This window comes from Rana temporaria, chromosome 2, assembly GCF_905171775.1.
Source record: "Rana temporaria chromosome 2, aRanTem1.1, whole genome shotgun sequence".
Taxonomy (NCBI): domain Eukaryota; kingdom Metazoa; phylum Chordata; class Amphibia; order Anura; family Ranidae; genus Rana; species Rana temporaria.
This window is the reverse complement of record NC_053490.1, coordinates 326598822-326620096: the sequence shown is the minus strand read 5'-3', so window position 1 is coordinate 326620096 and position 21275 is coordinate 326598822. Positions and strand designations below refer to the sequence as shown.

At 42.8% G+C, this 21275-nt stretch overlaps 1 protein-coding gene across 1 annotated transcript in view; it reads left to right on the top strand.

The window, feature by feature from the left end:
• The window catches only part of LOC120927053 (putative helicase MOV-10), a 136922-nt gene that overhangs the window by 101191 nt on the left and 14456 nt on the right, over window positions 1-21275 (top strand). The window contains exons 14-17 of the mRNA XM_040337484.1: window positions 6903-7004; window positions 7133-7238; window positions 18566-18683; window positions 20857-21048. Of these exons, the coding sequence (XP_040193418.1) occupies window positions 6903-7004; window positions 7133-7238; window positions 18566-18683; window positions 20857-21048 (518 nt within the window). The remainder of the gene's footprint in view (window positions 1-6902; window positions 7005-7132; window positions 7239-18565; window positions 18684-20856; window positions 21049-21275) is intronic.

Below are 21275 nucleotides of genomic sequence, written 5' to 3'. Positions count from 1 at the left end.
CGCCTCCACCCAGAACAGGGCCTCTATGAACAAGGGGGGTCCCTTTCTGGGGAATTTATCAGTAATCTAAACAAAGTAAATGGAAGCAGAGGAACTACTTTAGCAAGCATATAACAATAACAGTAAGTACACTATATTGTCAAAAGTGTTGGGACACCTGTCTTTACACGCATCCTAGTCTTAGTCCACAGGGTTCAATATTGAGTTGGCCCACCCTTTGCAGCTATAACAGCTTCAGCTCCTCTGGGAAGGCTGTCCACAAGGTTTATGAGTGTGTCTATAGAAATGTTTGACCATTCTTCCAAAGGCACATTTGTCAGGTCAGCCACTGATGTTTGACGAGAAGGCCTGGCTAGCACTCTCCAGTCTAAATAATCCCAAAGTTGTTCTTTTCGGATTGAGGTTAGGGCTCTGTGCAAGGCAGTCAAGTTCCTCCACCCCAAATTCACTCATCCATGTCTTTATGGACCTTACTTTGTGCACTGGTGCGCAGTCATGTTGGAACAGGAAGGGGCCACCCCCAAACTGTTCCCTCAAAGTTGGGAGCATGTAATTGTTTAAAATGTCTTGGCATGCTGACACCTTAATCCGCTGGACCGTTTTCATCAGACAAACCGATCGTGTGGGGGCCCCATCGTTTTTTTTTCCCATCGGTGAAAAAAATTAGAACCTGTTTTAAAATTATCTGATGGTTAAAAAAACGATAGAAAAAAACGATCGTCTGTGGGCAAGTCCATCGGTTAAAAATCCACGCATGCTGAGAATCAAGTCGACGCATGCTTGGAAGCATCGAACTTCATTTTTCTCAGCATGTCATAGTGTTTAACGTCACCGCGTTCTGACACGAACGGATTTTTAACTGATAGTGTGTAGGCAAGACTGATGAAAGTCGGCTTTATCGGATATCTGATGAAAAAATCCATCGGTCCGTTTTCATCGGACGAACTGATCGTGTGTACAGGGCATTATAGTTTCCTTCACTGGAATTAAAGGGCCCATCCCAACCCCCTGAAAAACAACCCCACACCATAATCCCCCCTCCACCGAATGATTTGGGCCAGTGCACAAAAGAAGGTCCATAAAGACATGAGCTATGACTAAGCACCCCATAGCAGTGTGAAACATGTAATCTTTTCATTGATCCTGTGCCTCTGATGTCTTTATACCAGAAGAATTTTTAAACCGTCTTCAATAAAGGTGTCAACAGAGTGTGGCCGTTCAGTCTTTTCTTCAATTCATGGATGAGCGAGTTTGGGGTGGAGGAACTTGACTGGCCTGCACCGAGTCCTGACCTCAACCCGATAGAACACCTTTGGGATGAATTAGAGCAGAGACTGTGAGCAAGGCCTTCTTTGTCTAACATCAGTGGAGGGGTAGAGAAAGGAAGTGCCACCTAAGTGCAGTTTTAAAGAGGTTCTTTTAATGACACATTGTACAAAACACACTTACAAGAAGGTAAGGAAAGAAGGCTCATCTGTAACATCCTGTAGTCCTCGTCCCGGATCCATGGGCTGCTTAGAAGTGAAGATAGCAGAATGTGTGGAGTCTTCAGGCTTGTCCTGTGGCCATCAGGATGAGGCCTGTTCCAGCCTCACGGGTCACATGACAGGTCACGTGATTACTTCCGAGGAACACTCCCGGGAGGAGGATCAGACAGTTGGAACAAAGGCTGATTGGGCTACGCGCTCAGAGCCACTGATCAGGCCAATTGAAGGAGCAGTGGCTCCGAGAGCGTAGCCCAATCAGCCTTTGTTCTCCCTGTTTGACCCTCCTCCCGGGAGTGTTCCTTGGAAGTAATCACGTGACCTCATTCTGATGGCCACAGGACAAGCCTGAAGACTCCACACATTCTGCTTTCTTCACTTCTAAGCAGCCCATGGATCCGGGACGAGGACTACAAGATGTTACAGATGAGCCTTCTTTCCTTACCTTCTTGTAAGTGTATTTTGTACAATGTGTCATTAAAAGAACCTCTTTAATACTGCACTTAGGTGGCGCTTCCTTTCTCTACCCCTCTTTTGTTTACCACAGAGTCAGCTCTCTGAGGACAGCAGCCGCCATTGAACAGTCAAATTCCCTGCATTTTTAACCATTAAACTACCTGTTACTATTATTTCTAATGGACTAATCACCATACCCCTACCTATACATGTACTTTGTATCTGTGCTGACAGTTACCTCTCCTATTGTCTAACATCAGTGCTTGACCTCACAAATGCGCTTATGGAAGAATGGTCAAACATTCCCATAGACACACTCCTAAACCTTGTGGACAGCATTCCCAAAAGAGTTGAAGCTGTTATAGCTGCAAAGGTTGGGCCAACTCAATATCGAACCCTATGGACTAAGTCTGTGATGCCATTAAAGTTCATGTGTGTATAAAGGCACAATATAGTGTATATAGATGCACACCAGTATGGAAATACAAGTTTTATATAAGAAAATGTATAACAGTACATACATCCAATGTACAAATAAATATTATCCGCAAAGGGCCCAACAAGTGTCCTGGTGGAATTGTTTACATATACCCAGCTATATATAGTTAACTATAAAGATACCTCCAGATGAATGTTTCAGCAAAGTTCAGTTTCAGGGGCCCCTGAGGATGATAGGGAGATCCTCCAACCTTTGTCCAACCATCCTGCAACACAGCTTTTCACCAGCAGAAACTGTGGCATGGCACTGGAACTCAAAGTCAGCCTATCTACTCTGTGTCTTAGTCCCTAGAAGAGTCAAATATGTCATTCAACCAGACCTTAAAGCGGCTGTAAACCCTGCTTAATTAAGATCTCATAAACATTCACGGTTAAGGAGATATTCACCCTGCATGCAGCCACTGAGGTCAGCGGCGCATGTGCTCTGAAGGTCTGGGTTATCGTACCGGAACTTCAGAGGGCTCCCGTGTGCATGCGTGGGAGTGACATCATTGCGGTTTCAGCCACTCACAGTGCTGGGGCCATTGATCCTGGAAGAAAGGATGGTAGAAGATGTCGGGCCTCTCAGCGGTAACCAGGCACCGCTGAGAGGGCGTCTATTTAAGGTGTGTATTTCATAATGTGCTAGTATGTGATGCATGCTACCATATTATGCCTTTGTCTTACAGGGTTTTTTTTTCCCCCTCAGTTTACAACCGCTTTAAAGCGGGAGTTCACCCTAAAAAAAAAATTTATCCTTAGATTGATGCTCATTTTGTCAAGGGGAATCGGCAATTTTTTTTAAAATCTAAGCTGTACTTACCGTTTTAGAGAGTGATCTTCTCCACCGCTTCCGGGTATGGTTTTCGGGACTGGGCGTTCCTATTTTGATTGACAGTCTTCCGACAGGCTTCCGACGGTCGCATCCATCGCATCACGAGTAGCCGAAAGAAGCCGAACGTCGGTGTGGCTCTATACGGCGCCTGCGCACCGACGTTCGGCTACTTTCGGAAAATCGAGACCCGATGGATGCGACCGTCGGAAGCCTGTCGGAAGACTGTCAATCAAAATAGGAACGCCCAGTCCCGCAGCCCATACCCGGAAGTGGCGTAGAAGATCGCTCTCTAAAACGGTAAGTACAGCTTCGATTTTTAAAAAAACTAGCCGATTCCCCTAGACAAAATAAGCATGAATCTAAGGTTAAAAATTAACATTTGTGGGTGAACCTCCACTTTAGCTACCAAGTGGCCGCCGGATGTCATTGAACCCCAAGCTAAAACTAGCTATAGAATCCCAGACTAGAAGGGACAAGGTTAACTAAAATAACAAGAGTATTAATATGGCTCGGTAGTTGAAGGTAAAGTGTAAAGGCACAACATCCCTCTATAAATATGTATTTTTGGAGCAAAGGGAATGGTATTTTACAGGTGCCAGCTGAGTCCACCAAACAAATATACTGTATTTATCACATATAATATTTATTGTAATCCATATTCAAAAGTTAAAAGCCAAAAGAGAAACTGTTTCATATACATGATTAAACAGTGGGTGTGATACATTGTACTGGATTCCAAATGCTCTTGCTTCTTCTACATGTTTCTCCAATCTTAGCTTCTTCGGGAAGTATTAATGTGTAAGAGTACTACATGTAGAAAACAATTCAGTCAGTAAATGTATACACAGATCAAATGCATAGGTTATACCAAACACTTATTTCAGTCACATACCAATGCTCCCAAGACTCCAACCCCACAGGGATTAGATGTTAGGCAGTGGAGAAGCACAGCCCCTCTAGGACTGAGGGCTGGCGAGAAATAACCCACAGGTCCACGCCAAACGCTCACACCCCTCGTACAGGGAGGTATATTGACTCAAGGCAACCCAATTCTACAATATAAATGGCAACAAGATGGGTATGTTTGTTTAACCTGTGACCTCAAAAAGGTTCCACTAACTGTCATAGTTCCTGGAATTAGTAAGTATTTACTGAAAACACTATATATGCAAACTCCATGGAGAAAGCAAGTCCAATGTGGGTACAGCTGAGTCATCCACTAATAAGATGTCAAAGTTAGAATCTGTGGAAATAATATATAAAGAAAGTGTCCATATCCCATTTTAAAACGATTGTGTCCCAATCCAGAGGACAAAAAATATTTGTAAATTTTGCATAATGTCGCTTTCATGATACATTGGAATGCACTGAAAGTGCACTTGGAAGTGCAGTCTCTGTAGATCCGAGGGGGACATGCAAGGAAACTAAAAAACAGCATTTTAGCTTGCACACTATTGGATGACACAATCAGCACAGCTTCCCCTTACTTCAGATCTTCCCCTCAGATCTACAGTGACTGCTTTTCCAAGTTTACTTTCAGTGCAATTTCAAGTGCATGTTGCACTTGTAGTGCAAAGTGGATTTGCCTTTCGTAAATAAATAGTTTGCTGCATATTTAAACTGGGATAGAGGTGTCTGGCCCTGCCGTGACATCACACGCCGACGGGGAAGAGGAGGTATGAAAGTCAGGAGTCTGGCAGCCATATTGCTGGAGCCTGGGGAGTCACATCTATGTGGAAAGCAGACAGCGAACACACAGTTTTACTGGTGAGTGGAAACAAGCTCCATACATTGCACTTTGTCTATTGGATTGGGAAACAATCGTTTTGCTATGGGATATGGGCACTTTTTTGAGGGTGTTGGAAGATACACTTTTTGCCCATTTTTTCCACTCTTTCTTTATATATTTTTTCACAGATTCAAACGTTGACATCTTATTAGTGGATGACTCAGCTGTACCCGCATTGGATTTGCTTTTCCCAATTAATTTGCGTATATAGTGTTTTTAGTAAGTATTTACTAACACCAGGAACTATAACAGCTAGTGGAATCTTTTTGAGGTCACAGGTTAAACAATCATACCCATCTTGTTGCCATTTATATTGTATACTGTGGGGTTGGAGTCTTGGGAGCATCGGTATGTGACTGAAATATGTGTTATAAACTATACATTTGATCTGTGTATACATTTACTGATTGTATTGTATTTTTTTCATGTAGTTGTACTCTAAGGCCGTGTACACACCAGCAAACATGTACGATGAAACCGGTCCGCCGGACCGTTTTCACCGTACATGTCTGCCCGGGGCTTTCTGTACGATGGCTGTACTAACCATCGTACAGAAAGCCGCGCGTAAACAATACGCGTGGCGTGTCCACGGTGTTGCCGCGTCGATGACGCGGTGTCGCCGCGACAATGACGCGGCGACGTGGGCGGGCCTGCCAGTTAAATGCTTCCACGCATGCGTCGAAGTCATTCGATGCATGCGAGGGATGGCGGGCGCTCGGACATGTACGGTAGGTCTGTACAGACGACCGAACATGTCCGAGCGGGCAGGATTTCAGCGGACTGTTTTAAAACAAGTCCAGGAATATTTGTCCGCTGGGAAAAGGCCCGGCCAGCAAATGTTTGCTGGAATCCTGCACGCTCGTGCCTACACACGACCGAACATGTCTGCTGAAACTGGCCCGCAGACCACTTTCAGCAGACATGTTTGGTCGTCTGTACGGGGCCTTACACCTGAAAAAGTCAAGATTGGCAAAACATGTACAAGAAGCAAGTGCATTTGTAAACCAGTACAATGTATCAATACCCACTGTTTATTCATGTATATGAAATTGTATTTCTCTTTTGGCTTTAAACTTTTTAATATGGATTAGAATAAATATAAGTTTTAAACGTATTTATTTGGTGGACTCATCTGGCACCTGTAAAATCCCATTTTTTTGCTCCAAAAATACATAAAATAACAGAAGCTGCATATAAATTCTATTGCAATACTGGGGGCATGGTGGGGGCTGCCTCCTAGCATCCATGTTGTCTATTTCAATAAACCGGTTTACCTACTAATACACTGGAAGGTGACGACTACACACGTACAATATCAAAGACCTAGGTATCTGGCACTGTGCATGTGAGATAATAAAAAATAGGACAGCGATAGTTCTGTCACAAGGATTCAGATACACACTCTGGGGTTTCTGACCTCCCTAGCATAGACAGGAGTACCTGTCTATAACCAACTACCTCTGTGGTAATCACTCATCCAAGCATGAGAGTGGTGTGCTCACCAGGATTATCAGCTGTTTAAATAGCACTGCTGAATACTTACCTCTATTATAAGATATGTTCTGCAGCCCATCATTCGAAGAATTACATTTTTTCCAGACATATTGTACTATGCATGAGTATCATGATCCTGGAAACCATTGAAAATGAATGGGCTTCAGAAATTCATGAAATTAAAAAAACTGATGGTAAGAGATACAACCAGTAATATCCTCAACAGATATGGGGAAGGTGTAGCATAGAAAGCTGTTTTTTCTTTTTAGAAGAAAATAAAATTCCTCTTCAAATCCATGAAATATCCAGAAAAGTTGTTGGTGATATCGAGATTATTATTTTAACTTTATTTTCTTTTACACTGTAGGTATTTTGGATGTAACGGCGGGAGGACAGCTCGTACTTACTGGTGATCCTAAACAGCTTGGACCAGTATTAAGGTCCCCAATTGCGATTGAACATGGATTAAGTTAGTAAAGTTTGAAATATGTACAATTTTTAAACAACGAAGCAATATATACTTTTTTTTCTTTCTTTCTTTTTTTTTTCTTCTACTGTCCACTTTACAGCTTTTCATTTATAATGTTATCATTGCAGGTATGTCTTTGCTTGAAAGACTAATGACCCATAATCCTTTGTATGGAAAAACTAGTACTGGAGCTTATAACCCGGAGTTTGTTACCAAGCTTCTATTGAACTACAGGTTTGTCAGTGTTTAGTATAGTAGAGATGTCATTCTGTTAGCAGAACCGGTTTTATGAGTCTGAAATCTCAATTTCCCAGCAACAATGTTTTATGAATACTAATAAAGTGTTTTAGTGTTTTATAAGTACAAAACATAAATGGGATTTTAAGGATTTTCAAAATCATTTAACAAAGTACCAGACTGCACTGTGTAGGTAAGGTTGCCACATTTCTGGGGAAAAAACATCGGTCTAATGATCTGTTTTGTATAACCCTATGTTCACATAGGGTGCGGGAATTGCAGCAATTCCCACAACCACCTGCATTGTGGAAATTCTCAGGGCTGACATTCATTCTGAATGGCACCCGGAACATGTAAAATCGCGAAGTGGGTGTGGGAACCACAGGGAAATCGCATGGTCAATTGCATGCGGTTGCATTTTTTTTTTTAATTTTCAGAAACGCAGTCACGGCAGCCTATGCATTTGATTAGACTGCCGTGCCCACGCAAACGAGGCACGCACAAACTGTGGATGTGTGAACCTAGGGTTAATACTGGAACAAGACCCTTTTTTTAAACCAGCAAGGCCAGTAGGTTTGCCACCCTAGCCAGGTGGCAAACCTATGTGTAGGCAACATATGAATGTTGAAACAGTTTAACGTGGCGTTGAAAAAATTCCTATTAGCTATACTAAAGTGCAGTCATGCTATTTACTTTCCTAACAAAATTATTTTAAATATATTCAGCATTATGTAAATACAATACCTCTTCATTAAAGTGGAAAGCAAGTCAAAGCCTAACTAAGCTTAAAAAGATGTTTATGCTTACCTATTCTGAAGTCATTCTTGTCTTTTCACAAGATCTCTCCAGTGCTGGATTTAGTGTAGAGGACAGATTGCCGATAATGGTTGCTGAGGCTGTGAAATAATGTCACCTATAGGCTAATTATGGAGCACCTATTGTTGTCTGTCCCTCCTATACATTGAAGCTGGCTCTGGGTCCTGACCATGTGACCAGACTTCAGAAAAGGGAAGTATAGGCATCTTTCCTTTACAGGGTAGATATAATAGGCTTAGAACTTGGGTGGGAGTAGATTTTCGCTTGGTTAGATTTTAACTTGTCTTTCACTTTAACCACTTGACAACTGGGCACTTAAACACCCTTAATAACCAGACCAATTTTCAGCTTTTGGTGCTCTCACGTTTTGAATGACAATAACTCAGTCATACAACATTGTAACCAAATGAAATTTTTGTCCTTTTTTTCCCACAAATAGAGCTTTCTTTTGGTGGTATTTGATCACCTCTGCGTTTTTTTTTTTTTTCGCTATTAATGAAAAAAGAACGAAAATTTTGTAAAAAAAATGAATTTTTCTTCATTTCTATCATATCATTTTGTAAAAAAGTAATTTTTCCTCATACATTTGGCCTAAAATGCATACTGCTACATATTTTTGGTAAAAAAAAAAAAAAAAATTTGGATATTATTTAGTCTGGGTGAAAGTTATAGGGTCTACAAGCTATGGTACCAATTTCTGAAAATTGAACAATTTGATCACACCTGAAGTACTGACAGCTTCTCTCATTTCTTGAGACCCTAACAAGCCAATAAAGTACAAATACCCCCCAAATGACCCCTTTTTGGAAAGTAGACATTCCAAGGTAGTTAGTAAGAGTCATAGTTAGTTTTTTGAAGTTGTCATTTGTTCCCACAATTCTTTGCAAAATTAAGATTTTTTTTTTTATTTATTTTTTCATACCAATATTGTCATTATAACAGGTTATTTCTCTCACATGGCATGTATATTCCACAAATGACACCCCAAAATATATTCTGCTGCTCCTCCTGAGTATGGCGATACCACATGTGTGAGACTTTTACACAGCGTGGCCACATACAGAGGCCCAACACCGAAGTAGCAACTTCAAGCATTCTAGGAGCATAAATTACACATCTAATCTCTCACCCACCTATTACACTTTTGAAGGCCCTGGAGCACCAGGACAATGGAAACGCCCACAAAGTGACCCCATTTTGGAAAGCTAACACCCCAACGTATAATCTATGAGGCATAATGAGTCTTTTGAACAGTTCATTTTTTTCCAGATGTTCTTGGAAAATGTGGAAAAAAATAAAAACGCATTTTTTTTTACAGAAAGTTGTCCATTTATAGGATATTTCCAACACATAGCATGTACATAGAAAAAATTACACCCCAAAATATATTCTGCTGCTCCTCCTGAGTATGGCGATACCACATGTGTGAGACTTTTACACAGCGTGGCCACATACAGAGGCCCAACACCGAAGTAGCAACTTCAAGCATTCTAGGAGCATAAATTGCACATCTAATCTCTCAACCACCTATTACACTTTTGAAGGCCCTGGAGCACCAGGACAATAGAAACGCCCACAAAGTGACCCCATTTTGGAAAGCTAACACCCCAACGTATAATCTATGAGGCATAATGAGTCTTTTGAACAGTTCATTTTTTTCCAGATGTTCTTGGAAAATGTGGAAAAAAATAAAAACGCATTTTTTTTTTACAGAAAGTTGTCCATTTATAGGATATTTCCAACACATAGCATGTACATAGAAAAAATTACACCCCAAAATATATTCTGCTGCTCCTCCTGAGTATGGCGATACCACATGTGTGAGACTTTTACACAGCGTGGCCACATACAGAGGCCCAACACCGAAGTAGCAACTTCAAGCATTCTAGGAGCATAAATTACACATCTAATCTCTCAACCACCTATTACACTTTTGAAGGCCCTGGAGCACCAGGACAATAGAAACGCCCACAAAGTGACCCCATTTTGGAAAGCTAACACCCCAACGTATAATCTATGAGGCATAATGAGTCTTTTGAACAGTTCATTTTTTTCCAGATGTTCTTGGAAAATGTGGAAAAAAATAAAAACGCATTTTTTTTTACAGAAAGTTGTCCATTTATAGGATATTTCCAACACATAGCATGTACATAGAAAAAATTACACCCCAAAAAATATTCTGCTGCTCCTCCTGAGTATGGCGATACCACATGTGTGAGACTTTTACACAGCGTGGCCACATACAGAGGCCCAACACCGAAGTAGCAACTTCAAGCATTCTAGGAGCATAAATTACACATCTAATCTCTCAACCACCTATTACACTTTTGAAGGCCCTGGAGCACCAGGACAATGGAAACGCCCACAAAGTGACCCCATTTTGGAAAGCTAACACCCCAACGTATAATCTATGAGGCATAATGAGTCTTTTGAACAGTTCATTTTTTTCCAGATGTTCTTGGAAAATGTGGAAAAAAATAAAAACGCATTTTTTTTACAGAAAGTTGTCCATTTATAGGATATTTCCAACACATAGCATGTACATAGAAAAAATTACACCCCAAAATATATTCTGCTGCTCCTCCTGAGTATGGCGATACCACATGTGTGAGACTTTTACACAGCGTGGCCACATACAGAGGCCCAACATCCAAGAAGCACCATCAGGTGTTCTAGGGACATAAATTACACATCCAATTTCCTTACAATCTATCACATTTTTGAAGGGCCTTCATATTTCTAACACAGCATGTACATACCAAGAATTACACCCTAAAATACATTCTGCTGAGTAATGGGTAAAAAAAAAAAGATTACCTGTGGTTTTAGTAGTGCAATTGTCCACAGAAGGAGAGCCCCGATCCAGGCAGCAGGCAGGGACGTGGTCACTGGTCAGCGACAGTGAATGGAATTGTCCAGGCAGCAGGCAGCAGGCAGGAATATTGTCCATAGTCAGGCAAAATATTCGTCCTGGTAGGAACATGGTCCAAGTAGCGGGCCATGGGTAGGGGAATGGGGACAGGGGTAGAGGCTTCTCCCACCCAAATCTCTTTGAAGCCTCCGGGCAACCAGACCCTAATCCGGGAATGAGAAAACTAAAAAATTAGTTTTTTCATCCAGAAAAACAATTCTGGAGCCCCTCACATATGTGAGACCCCTGTGTTCCCACTAGTATAGCAGGGTAAAAGATCAATCCAAGGGGCAGGCAAAAAACGTGGTCAAACAGTCCAGGGTCAGTTCCAGAGCAGGCAGATGTAGGTACAGTTTAGGGTTAGGCAAAAGAGTGGTCGTATAACAAGCCAGGGTCAGTTCCAGAGAAGGCAGAGGTATGTTTAGGGTTAGGCAAAAGAGTGGTCGTATAACAGGCCATAGTCGATTCCGGAGAAGGCAGAGGTATGAGTGCAGTGGCATAAGGGGTGTGGGGGGAAATTACAGGAAATTAGAATTGCGTTTACCATACGTCCCTAATAATGAAGAAACGTATGGTAACGGCGGAAACATGTTCCAATACAGAGGCCTGGTTGGGAAGGACAATCGGGACAGTAATACACAGTGTCTTTTCGAATTCCTCTTCTGGAGCACACCCGGCACCTCTTCTGATTTCTGTGGCCTGTTTCAGGGGAGGGGGTTTTCTCAGGAAAGTGACGCTCGTGGAGTCTGCTCACAGAATCAGAGCGAATATTTTCCGGTGGGTTTTCAGGGTACAAAAGGGCGGTGATGACTTCTTCTTGATAGTCCAGATATGATACGGGGTTCTCTGATGACTTTTTGTAGATTACATAGGAGTTATAAAAGGCCAAACTAAAAAAATAAATGGACACTTTCTTGTACCAGTGGCGGGATTTTCTTGTGGGCAGGTAGGGTTCTATCATCTGGTCATTGAAGTCCACTCCCCCCATGAACAAATTATAGTCATAGATGCACTTTGGTTTTTGGATTGGGCCGGTTCTTTGGGGGACTTCCACGCAGGTGTCGTCGTGGATTGATGTAAGCATGTGGACGTTCCGTTTGTCCCTCCACCTGACAGCCAATATCTCCTGGTTCCTCAATGCTGCAGACTCCCCTCGTCTGAGCTTTTGATCCACCAGTTTTTGCGGGAAGCCTTTCCTGTTGGGTCTTATTGTGCCACATGCTGGGGTATTCCGGAGGTAAAGACAGCGAAACAGGGGCAAGCTGGTGTAGAAATTATCCACATAAAGGTGGTATCCCTTTCCAAAGAGTGGATACATCAGATTCCAGACCACTTTTCCGCTGACTCCCATATACTCTGGACATTCAGGGGGATGCAGTTGGGAGTCCTTCCCTTCATACACCATGAATGAGTAGAGGTACCCTGTGGCTCTGTCGCAAAGCTTGTACATTTTGACCCCATATCGGGCCCTTTTGCTGGGGATGAACTGCTTGATGCCCAGCCTGCCTGAGAATTTGACAAGGGACTCGTCCACAGATATGTTCTGTTCAGGGGTATATAATTGGGGAAATCGTTGAGCGAAAAAATTTAGAAGTGGCCTAATTTTATATAGCTTGTCAAAAGCAGGGTCATTTCGGGGAGGGCACTGGGCGTTATCGTTAAAGTGGAGGAACCGCATAATTATTAAATATCGGGATCTTGGCATAAGGGAGGAGAAGAGTGGCATGTGGTGAATGGGTTTGGTGGACCAGTAGGAGTACAATTGTTTTTTTTTTGAAAGTGCCATAGTAAAGGTTAGGCCTAAGAACATTTTAAATTCGTCCACGGTTAGTTCTCTCCACTCAAAGGGGCGGGCATATCTGGAACCAGGGTTACTTCTTATGTACTGTTGTGCGTAGAGATTGCACTGGGCCACAATGAAGGATAGCAAATCTTCGGTGAAAAGTAAATTAAAAAAATTAAGCATTGAAAAGTTTTCGGTGTTCACCTGGACACCTGGCTGGGCAGTGAAAGGGGGGATATTTGCTGCTCCGGAATTAGGGGGAAGCCACAGGGGGTTTTGAAGGCCATAGGGAAGGCTGGCATGGCCCCTTTGTTGCAGTGGCACAGCGCTTGAGGCGGACGGCACAGCGCTTGAGGCGGACGGCACATCGCTTGAGGCGGACGGCACATCGCTTGAGGCGGACGGCACATCGCTTGAGGTGGACGGCCCTGCGCGTCTGGGAGTAGGCCGCTTCTCCACGCCAGCACCCCTTCTTTTCCTGGGCCCACGTTCCTCTTCAGATTCTGAATCCGACCCACTGTCTATAACGGGTTCATAGGCCGAATCCGAATCGGACAGAGACTCCTCGCTGCTCTCATCGCTCATGGCAAGTAGAAGATGTACGGCCTGCCCACCGGTAAAGATTTTTTTTGCCATACTGGTGGCTGGTGAGGCTGTACTGCAGAGCACTGTGGTGGCACTGATGGACACAGGTGGGCACTTATGTGCACTGTAGTGGCACGGGTGTGGCTCTGGTGGGCACAGGTGGCTCTGGTGGGCACAGGTGGCTCTGGTGGGCACAGGTGGCTCTGGTGGGCACAGGTGGCTCTGGTGGCTCTGGTGGGGCTCTGGTGTGCACTGATTAGCAGAAGGCGGCACTTATGTGCACTGTAGTGGTACGGGTGTGGCTCTGGTGGGCACAGGTGGCTCTGGTGGGCACAGGTGGCTCTGGTGGGCACAGGTGGCTCTGGTGGGCACTGGTGGCTCTGGTGGGGCTCTGGTGTGCACTGATTAGCAGAAGGCGGCACTTATGTGCACTTTAGTGGCACGGGTGTGGCTCTGGTGGGCACAGGTGGCTCTGGTGGGCACAGGTGGCTCTGGTGGGCACAGGTGGCTCTGGTGGCTCTGGTATGCACTGATTAGCAGAAGGCGGCACTTATGTGCACTGTAGTGGCACGGGTGTGGCTCTGGTGGGCACAGGTGGCTCTGGTGGGCACAGGCAGCACTGGTGGGCACAGGCAGCACTGGTGGGCACAGGCGGCACTGGTGGGCACAGGCGGCCCTGGTGGCACTGGTGGCCGCAGGCGGCACTGGTGGGCGCAGGCGGCACTGGTGGGCGCAGGCGGCACTGGTGGGCGCAGACGGCACTGGTGGGCACAGGCGGCACTGGTGGGCACAGGCAGCACTGGTACGGCACTGTTTTGGCACTGGTATAGGACTGTTGTGGCTCTGGTGGCACTGGTGCGGCTCTGGTGACACTGGTGCGGCTCCGGTGACACTGGTGCGGCTCTGGTGTGGCACAGGTGGCACAGATGTGGCACTACTGGGCACAGATGTGGCACTATGGACACAGATGTGGCACTGATGTGGCACTTTAGGCACAGATGTGGCACTGATGTGGCACTATGGGCACAGATTTGGCACTGATGTGGCAATATGGGCACATATTTGGCACTATGGGGCAATATGGGCACAGATGGGCACTATGGGGCACTGGTATGGCTTGCAAAACTCACAGTTTATCTCCTCTTCTCTCTCGCTGATACTGTGTGAGGAGAGGAGAGGAGATAAACTTTCCCTGACCTTGTTGTGTTTACATTGTGATCGCGCCGTCATTGGACGGCGCGATCACATGGAAAAAGACCACTGTTACTGGTCAATTTCCCTGATCTGTGTAGCGCCGGGTCTCATAGACCCGGCGCGCACAGAATCTTCTGTGTGCGCGCCCGAGGCGGCGCGCATTGCTGCTTCTGCGGGGCGCCGTTAATTAACGGCAACCCCCAGTTAAGCAACCACCTTGCCGCCGTTATATGACGGCGGCTGGTGGTTAAGTGGTTAAGGGCCCATATTCGTATATTGGCAGTTCAATGTATTATCTCACATTGCATTTAGGCAACCTATCCATTTGATCCACAACAACTGAAAATTACAACATTTTAGTAACACAGCATATCTCAATAAAATGCACTGTGAGCCACGGAGCATTGAGCTACCTTACAGGTTCACCATCCATTGGTAACTGATACCATTAATAGATGTAAGAAACGGCTATAGAGGACAGTATCGGGAAAGAGTGAGGCATACACCCCAGACCAGCTTACACCCACGCTACATGCTATTTTTTTGTAGCAGCAAGGTGAGAGTTCTGGGAGACTGATTATGGATGCTTCTTCATTTATATCGATTTACTACCAGCTATCTTTGAGAAGACCACCTTATTAGTACACTTATACCATCACACTTCTTCGTTCAAGGACATTGTTTACTTATTCACATATTTATTGTCTTAGGCATTTTTTCCATTCATTTATTTGTTTATGGTATAATTTGTAATTCAGGTTGATTGCTAATTTTTCTTATCACTTTATATTTTCACTGGTCATCTGGCCCTATTCATGGAGTAGACATTAATGTTTGTTGTGGACACTTATTGTAGTAGTTCTACTACTGTTTGGAGCGCTTATCACATTTTTATTTTCATTTATCGTTGGTGTATTGTGAACACTTTTATATACAGCTGCTTTGAACGTTACAAAATGTATTTATTTTTTTACACCTTACCACTTTAACACTGATTTACTCACAGTAGCACAATAGTTTTTTATTACATTCCTATCTGCTGATAAAACAGAGCCTCGGGGGCAAGTCGCACATGCTTGGTTTGGTGTGTATTGCTACAGATTTTTTTTTTTTTCTTGGGAGAGTGCATGTGATCAGCACAGGGCCAATCAGCACTGTCCAGACAGAGGGTCAGGGGTCCTGCAACCTCATAGGACAATCAGGGGACAATAAAAACTCCTACAAATTTTAACCAGACACTGATAGAAGTTAAAAGACTGCTCTGACTGCTGATGAGAAAAAATATATAGCAGTTTTATATATACTAAAATAACTGCATTTCCATGTTCTGTGTACTGTGGGAGACCAGATATAGTGAATGCAGGCTCCTGGGTTTATTAACACTTTAAGTAGTGTTCTGGAAAAACATTTACATATCACTTGTCCCAAAACTTATATTCACATGTTTGTCTTAAAGTGAAGCATGGCCAAAGATGATAGCCCTGGAATTTGTACAACAGATTAGCATATTACCCATATTTTGAATCCACCATGTTTACTTTAAATTGTTTCTTAATTTAAAAAAAAAACTCTTGTACACCTAAACTGCCAAAGACCACAAGCTCAAAACAGACACCAATACATAATTTTATCTTCCTGGGAGCCTCCAGATTTTAGTTTGGAAACCTGCACTGCAGGCATTATGACTGTTCCAGGGGATGTGCAACAACGGCCAGTCAGTCAACTTGCTGCTGGCAAAAAGCAGATGTTAAATGCCCCATTGAATTGGTGAGCCTAACACAGCTGCCTCACTTTACCTTCTGGGTCTATGCTAGAAATAGAAGTAAACTATGGGCCAGATTCACATACCCGCGGCGCAGCGTAACGTAAACCGTTTACGTTACACCGCCGCAAGTTTTCAGTCTAAGTGCCCGATCCACAAAGCACTTACCTGGAAATTTGCGGCGGTGTATCGTAAAAACACGTCCGGCGCAAGGCGGTCCAATTCAAATGGGGCGGGTACCATTTAAATTAGGCGTACTGCGCATGCTCCCGTCGCAAAAATTTCCCGACGTGCCGACGTTTTGAGAATCGCGACGTCAACAAAGCACTTACGCCGGGAAAAAGAAAACATTTTTAAAAAATTCAAAAGCGACGGAAATCTAACACTTGCGACGACGTAACGACGGGAAAAATCTTCGTGGATCGCCGTAACTCCTAATTTGCATACCCGACGCTGGTTTACGACGTGAACTCCCCCCAGCGGCGGCCGCGGTATTGCATCCTAAGATCCGACAGTGTAAGTCCATTACACCTGTCGGATCTTCTGGCTATCTATGCGTAACTGATTCTATGAATCAGTCGCATAGATACTCTGAGAGATACGACGGAGTATCTGAGATACTCCGTCGTATCTCCTTTGTGAATCTGGCCATATGTACTTATTGTAGAGGTGCAATTATTTGTCCATGTTGTGAACCAGTAAATTACTAACCTCTGTAAAGACCCCTCAATAGTTAACCTCATCCTGTGAGGATGATAAAGCATTCAGAAGCCTTTGTTTATGGGTATTTTGAGATTCTTTTTTTTTTTGGGGGGGGGGGGGACTTTTTAAAATTTGCAGCTTTAAAAATGTTTCACACAAAACCTAAGCAACTTACCTGTTTTGATTTTCAAATGGCTTTCCCTGCATGCATGTGAAGCCCACTTGTATCCTAGGCCTGGGCTTTACATGGGACCTTAATATCTGACAATTCTCCCACCCCAATTGATAAATGGCAGAACTTTAGAAACCAGAAGAGGCTTTGGGATATGACAATCCAATGACAAGAGAAGGAAAGGGAAGGCCTTTTCTAAATTTGATAGACTAACATAGGTGCTCGAGTCATCAAGGAAGAACAGATTCCATTGGAGTAAAATAAAACATGTTCTATATTTAAACTCCGATGGAATTCATCAGAATTTCCAATGGAATTTTTCCGATGGGGCATACACACGGTCGGAATTTCCGATGGAAAAAGTCCATCTGACGCATTTGGCTTCACGGTCCGAATGCTTGTTGTGCCATTGACTCAGAAATTATTGAATTTAGACAGCCAGTTAACTAGCATTTACGGCAGGAGGTCTTTAACCACTTCACCCCAGAAGGATTTGCCTCCTTAATGACCAGGCCATTTTATGTGATAAGGCACTGTGTTGCTTTAACTGAAAATTGTGCGGTCGTGCGACGTTGTGCCCAAACAAAATGTATGGCCTTTTTTTCCCGCAAATAGAGCTTTCTTTTGCTGGTTCTTGATCACCTCTGCGGTTTTTATTTTTTGCGCTATAAATAAAAAAAGAGTGCCAATTTTGAAAATGTTTTATATTTTTTACTTTTTGCTATAACACATATCCAAAATTTTGGTCCAATATGTATTCATCTACATATTTTTGGTAAAAAAAAAATAAGCGTAAGCGTATATTGATTGGTTTGTGCAAAATGTATCGCGTCTAAAACTAGGGGATAGATTTACAGACTTTTTTTTTTTACTGGTAATGCCGGCGATCTGCGATTTTCTAGCGGAACTGCGACATGGAGTGGAAAAATCTGACCCAAATTACACTTTTTTGGGGACCAGTGACATTATTACATTAATCAGTGCTATAAAAATGCACTGATCAATGTATAAATGACACTGGCAGGGAAGGGGTTAACACTAGGGCCAATCAAGGGGTTAACTGTGTTCTCTGGGTGTAATCTAACTGTAGTAGGGATGGGCTTACTGGGACATGACAGAAATCACTGTTCCCGATCTCAGTCATGTCATCTGGCAGAATGGGGAATCGCCTTGTTTACAAAGGCAGATTAGCATTCACAATGTATTGCTTGTGCTATGATGTTGATGTAATATCCCCAACATTAAACAGATCCCAATAGGAATAGATGCAACATTTTCTCTTCTGTTTCATTTGTTTTTATGACTTTTAGTTATATATTTCTGGTTTCTTTCAGTGACTTTATTAAACTATTGTATATTATTGTTATATTAACTATGGGTATATTATTTGTTCAATTAGATCTCACCCCGATATTCTTACTATTCCAAATGAACTGTTCTACGACAAAGAGCTACAGTCCAAAGCGGATCAAATGGTTACACATGCATACTGCAACTGGGAAAAGCTGCCAAAAAAGGTAAGCATTTCTGGAAAAAATGTCTCACAAATTTATGGCAAAAACTTTGATTCTTAAAGCATATGATGATGATTTGATTATCTTTTGTTCTCACAAGCAATAACCTCATTCCATAAATATTAGTTCGTCAAAAGACTGCTACTGTTCAAAATATGACTGCAGACCTTCTTCACCTTACTGAGCAACCTAATGAGAAAAACAATCCTCACCACCTTGTAAATTCTGTGGTATACCAAACTGAACGAGATTATGTATATTGAGGACCTGTCTTCCACTTTATACAATACGAAAGAAAGGTTTAGGAGACCCTGGAGTTGCTTTACAACTACAGCTGAATATCTCTGGGTCATGTCCCAGCATTCTACATCGACTCCATTATATAAATGCTCCAACGCCTAATTAGCGCAGTAAGGCAGCTCATCCTTGCTAGAAATGACCACTACCCCATGGGGAACCTACTTGTTTTTTACATACTTCTCCATTACCTGCAGGTATATAAAAGGAAGGAAATCCCTCCTTCTTCCTCTCCCCTCCATATGCCTCCTCCCATCCCCTCCCCTCTTCTTTATTCTCAGTTATTCATACATCTCATGAACTATTTAGTGCAGTGGTTCTTAACCCCTGTCTGCAGGACCCACTAAAGCCATGTACACACGATCGGTTTGTCCGATGAAAACAGACCGATGGACTGTTTTCATCGGACAAACCAATCGTTTGTGGGCCCCATCAGTTTGTTTTCCATCAGTGAAAAAAAAATAGATCATGTTTTAAATTTTCCTATGGATAAAAAAACAATAGAAAATGCTTCCACGGCATAGGTAGGGTGAAGCAAGATGGCGGCGACGGCATTGAATGCGACGAGCGCATGCTCGTCGTACACGATGACGTCACCACGTTCTGTCCTTTCAAGAGAACCACGGTTCTTTTGAAACAAGAGTCTGTACACTCGGGCGCCAAGAGATTCTTGCCAAGAATCTCGTCTGGGAATACAATGTTTTTTTTCCTGACGAGATTCTTGCCCGTGTGTACAGGGCCTTATACTTAAAATCTGACCTGTTAGTGGGTACTGAGGACAGGGGTTGAGAACCACTTGATCTAGGGTGTATTCTCTATACTATCACCTCAGTTTGGGGTTACTGTGAATATCTATTAACCGTGAAGCCGCCTGCCACTTGAGAGCCCCTAAGGGTGGTATTTAAGAAACTGTTTCAATTGCACCCTCCATTATACTTCATTCATTATGATGCTTATACAGTATAGTGGTGCTCATAGGCAGGTCTGGCCCTGACCATCCCACCACTTTCTTTTATATAACTAGATTAATGTTTTTCCTCTCATGAAAAATGTATATTGGTGCTGTCTCTCACCTCTGAAAAGTACTTGGTACTTCCTACTGCCTTTCCGATGTCGATTTTTGAGCACTGAATAAATAAATAATTAATAAAAGCCTGCTACTGTGACTTTTTGGGTTAGAATGACCTCTGTCAGGTGCTACTGTCTGTGAGCCTGTTGGCGAGGTTTCTTCCCACAGCCACCGCAGCAAATATAGAAATCAATCGGACTTCGAACACTCTACTGTATATGTCTGTTTTAGATGAACAGAGTGATTTTGGTGAAATTGAGGTTGCTTTAAAATTGTGTAAACTCTCATATAAGTGAGATGTCAAGACAAAATATGCTTGGGGAAAATGTATATTAATTTTTAACATTTATTTCAACATTTTGTGTGTTTTGTTTTTTTTACAGTAGTTTTAGTTATTTCAATTTAGCATTCATTTGTGTTGCATTTTTTTCATTATTCATGTACAATCCTTTTATACCATAATTTTTCTTTTTCCCTTCTGCTGAATTTTTTTAAATAATGAGCATAATAAGGAGCCTTTTTGCAAAATTTGAAAGGAGCATCCATAACCCCCAGGAACCATTTATAAAATCTATTGCACCCTTCAAAACCTATTGACTTCCAATGTATTTCATCAAAATCTTCCAACTTGCTCCAAAATTTCAGATTTCAAAACTTGAAACTTCACCCATCCCTAATCTTTTAGCAGTGTGCTGCTCTCTGTAAACTGTTTGAATAAGAAGGCAGCATTTCACTTTCACCAAGACAGACTTTATAAGTATCAGTTTGTTTGGTATCCTGCATAAACGCTTTCATTTTGTATACTTAAAGGGATTTCCGATAATTTTCCATGGTGTGCTGGGTAAAGATGAACGAGAAGGAAATAGTCCATCCTTCTTCAATGTGGCTGAGATTGTGGTGCTCATGTCGTATGTCAAAGATCTGCTAGAGACACAGATGAAGAAAGGAATAGCAAAAATCTCTGCCAAAGACATTGGAATCATTTCTCCTTACAGGAAACAGGTACAGTCAATGAGTTTTACATTTTCTTAATAAACAGTAATATATAATGTCAGTTAATGTTGACCTTTTATTGTCTTGCTTTGATGCTGATTTATCACATGAGGCACGTGAAGAACATAAAATGATAAGGTTAAAGCACATGTGTAAAACACAAGGCCTGCAGGCCGAATCTGTCTCACGATGCCATTTATGTGGCCGTTACATCTCTCCTGCAGCTGCGGGAACCC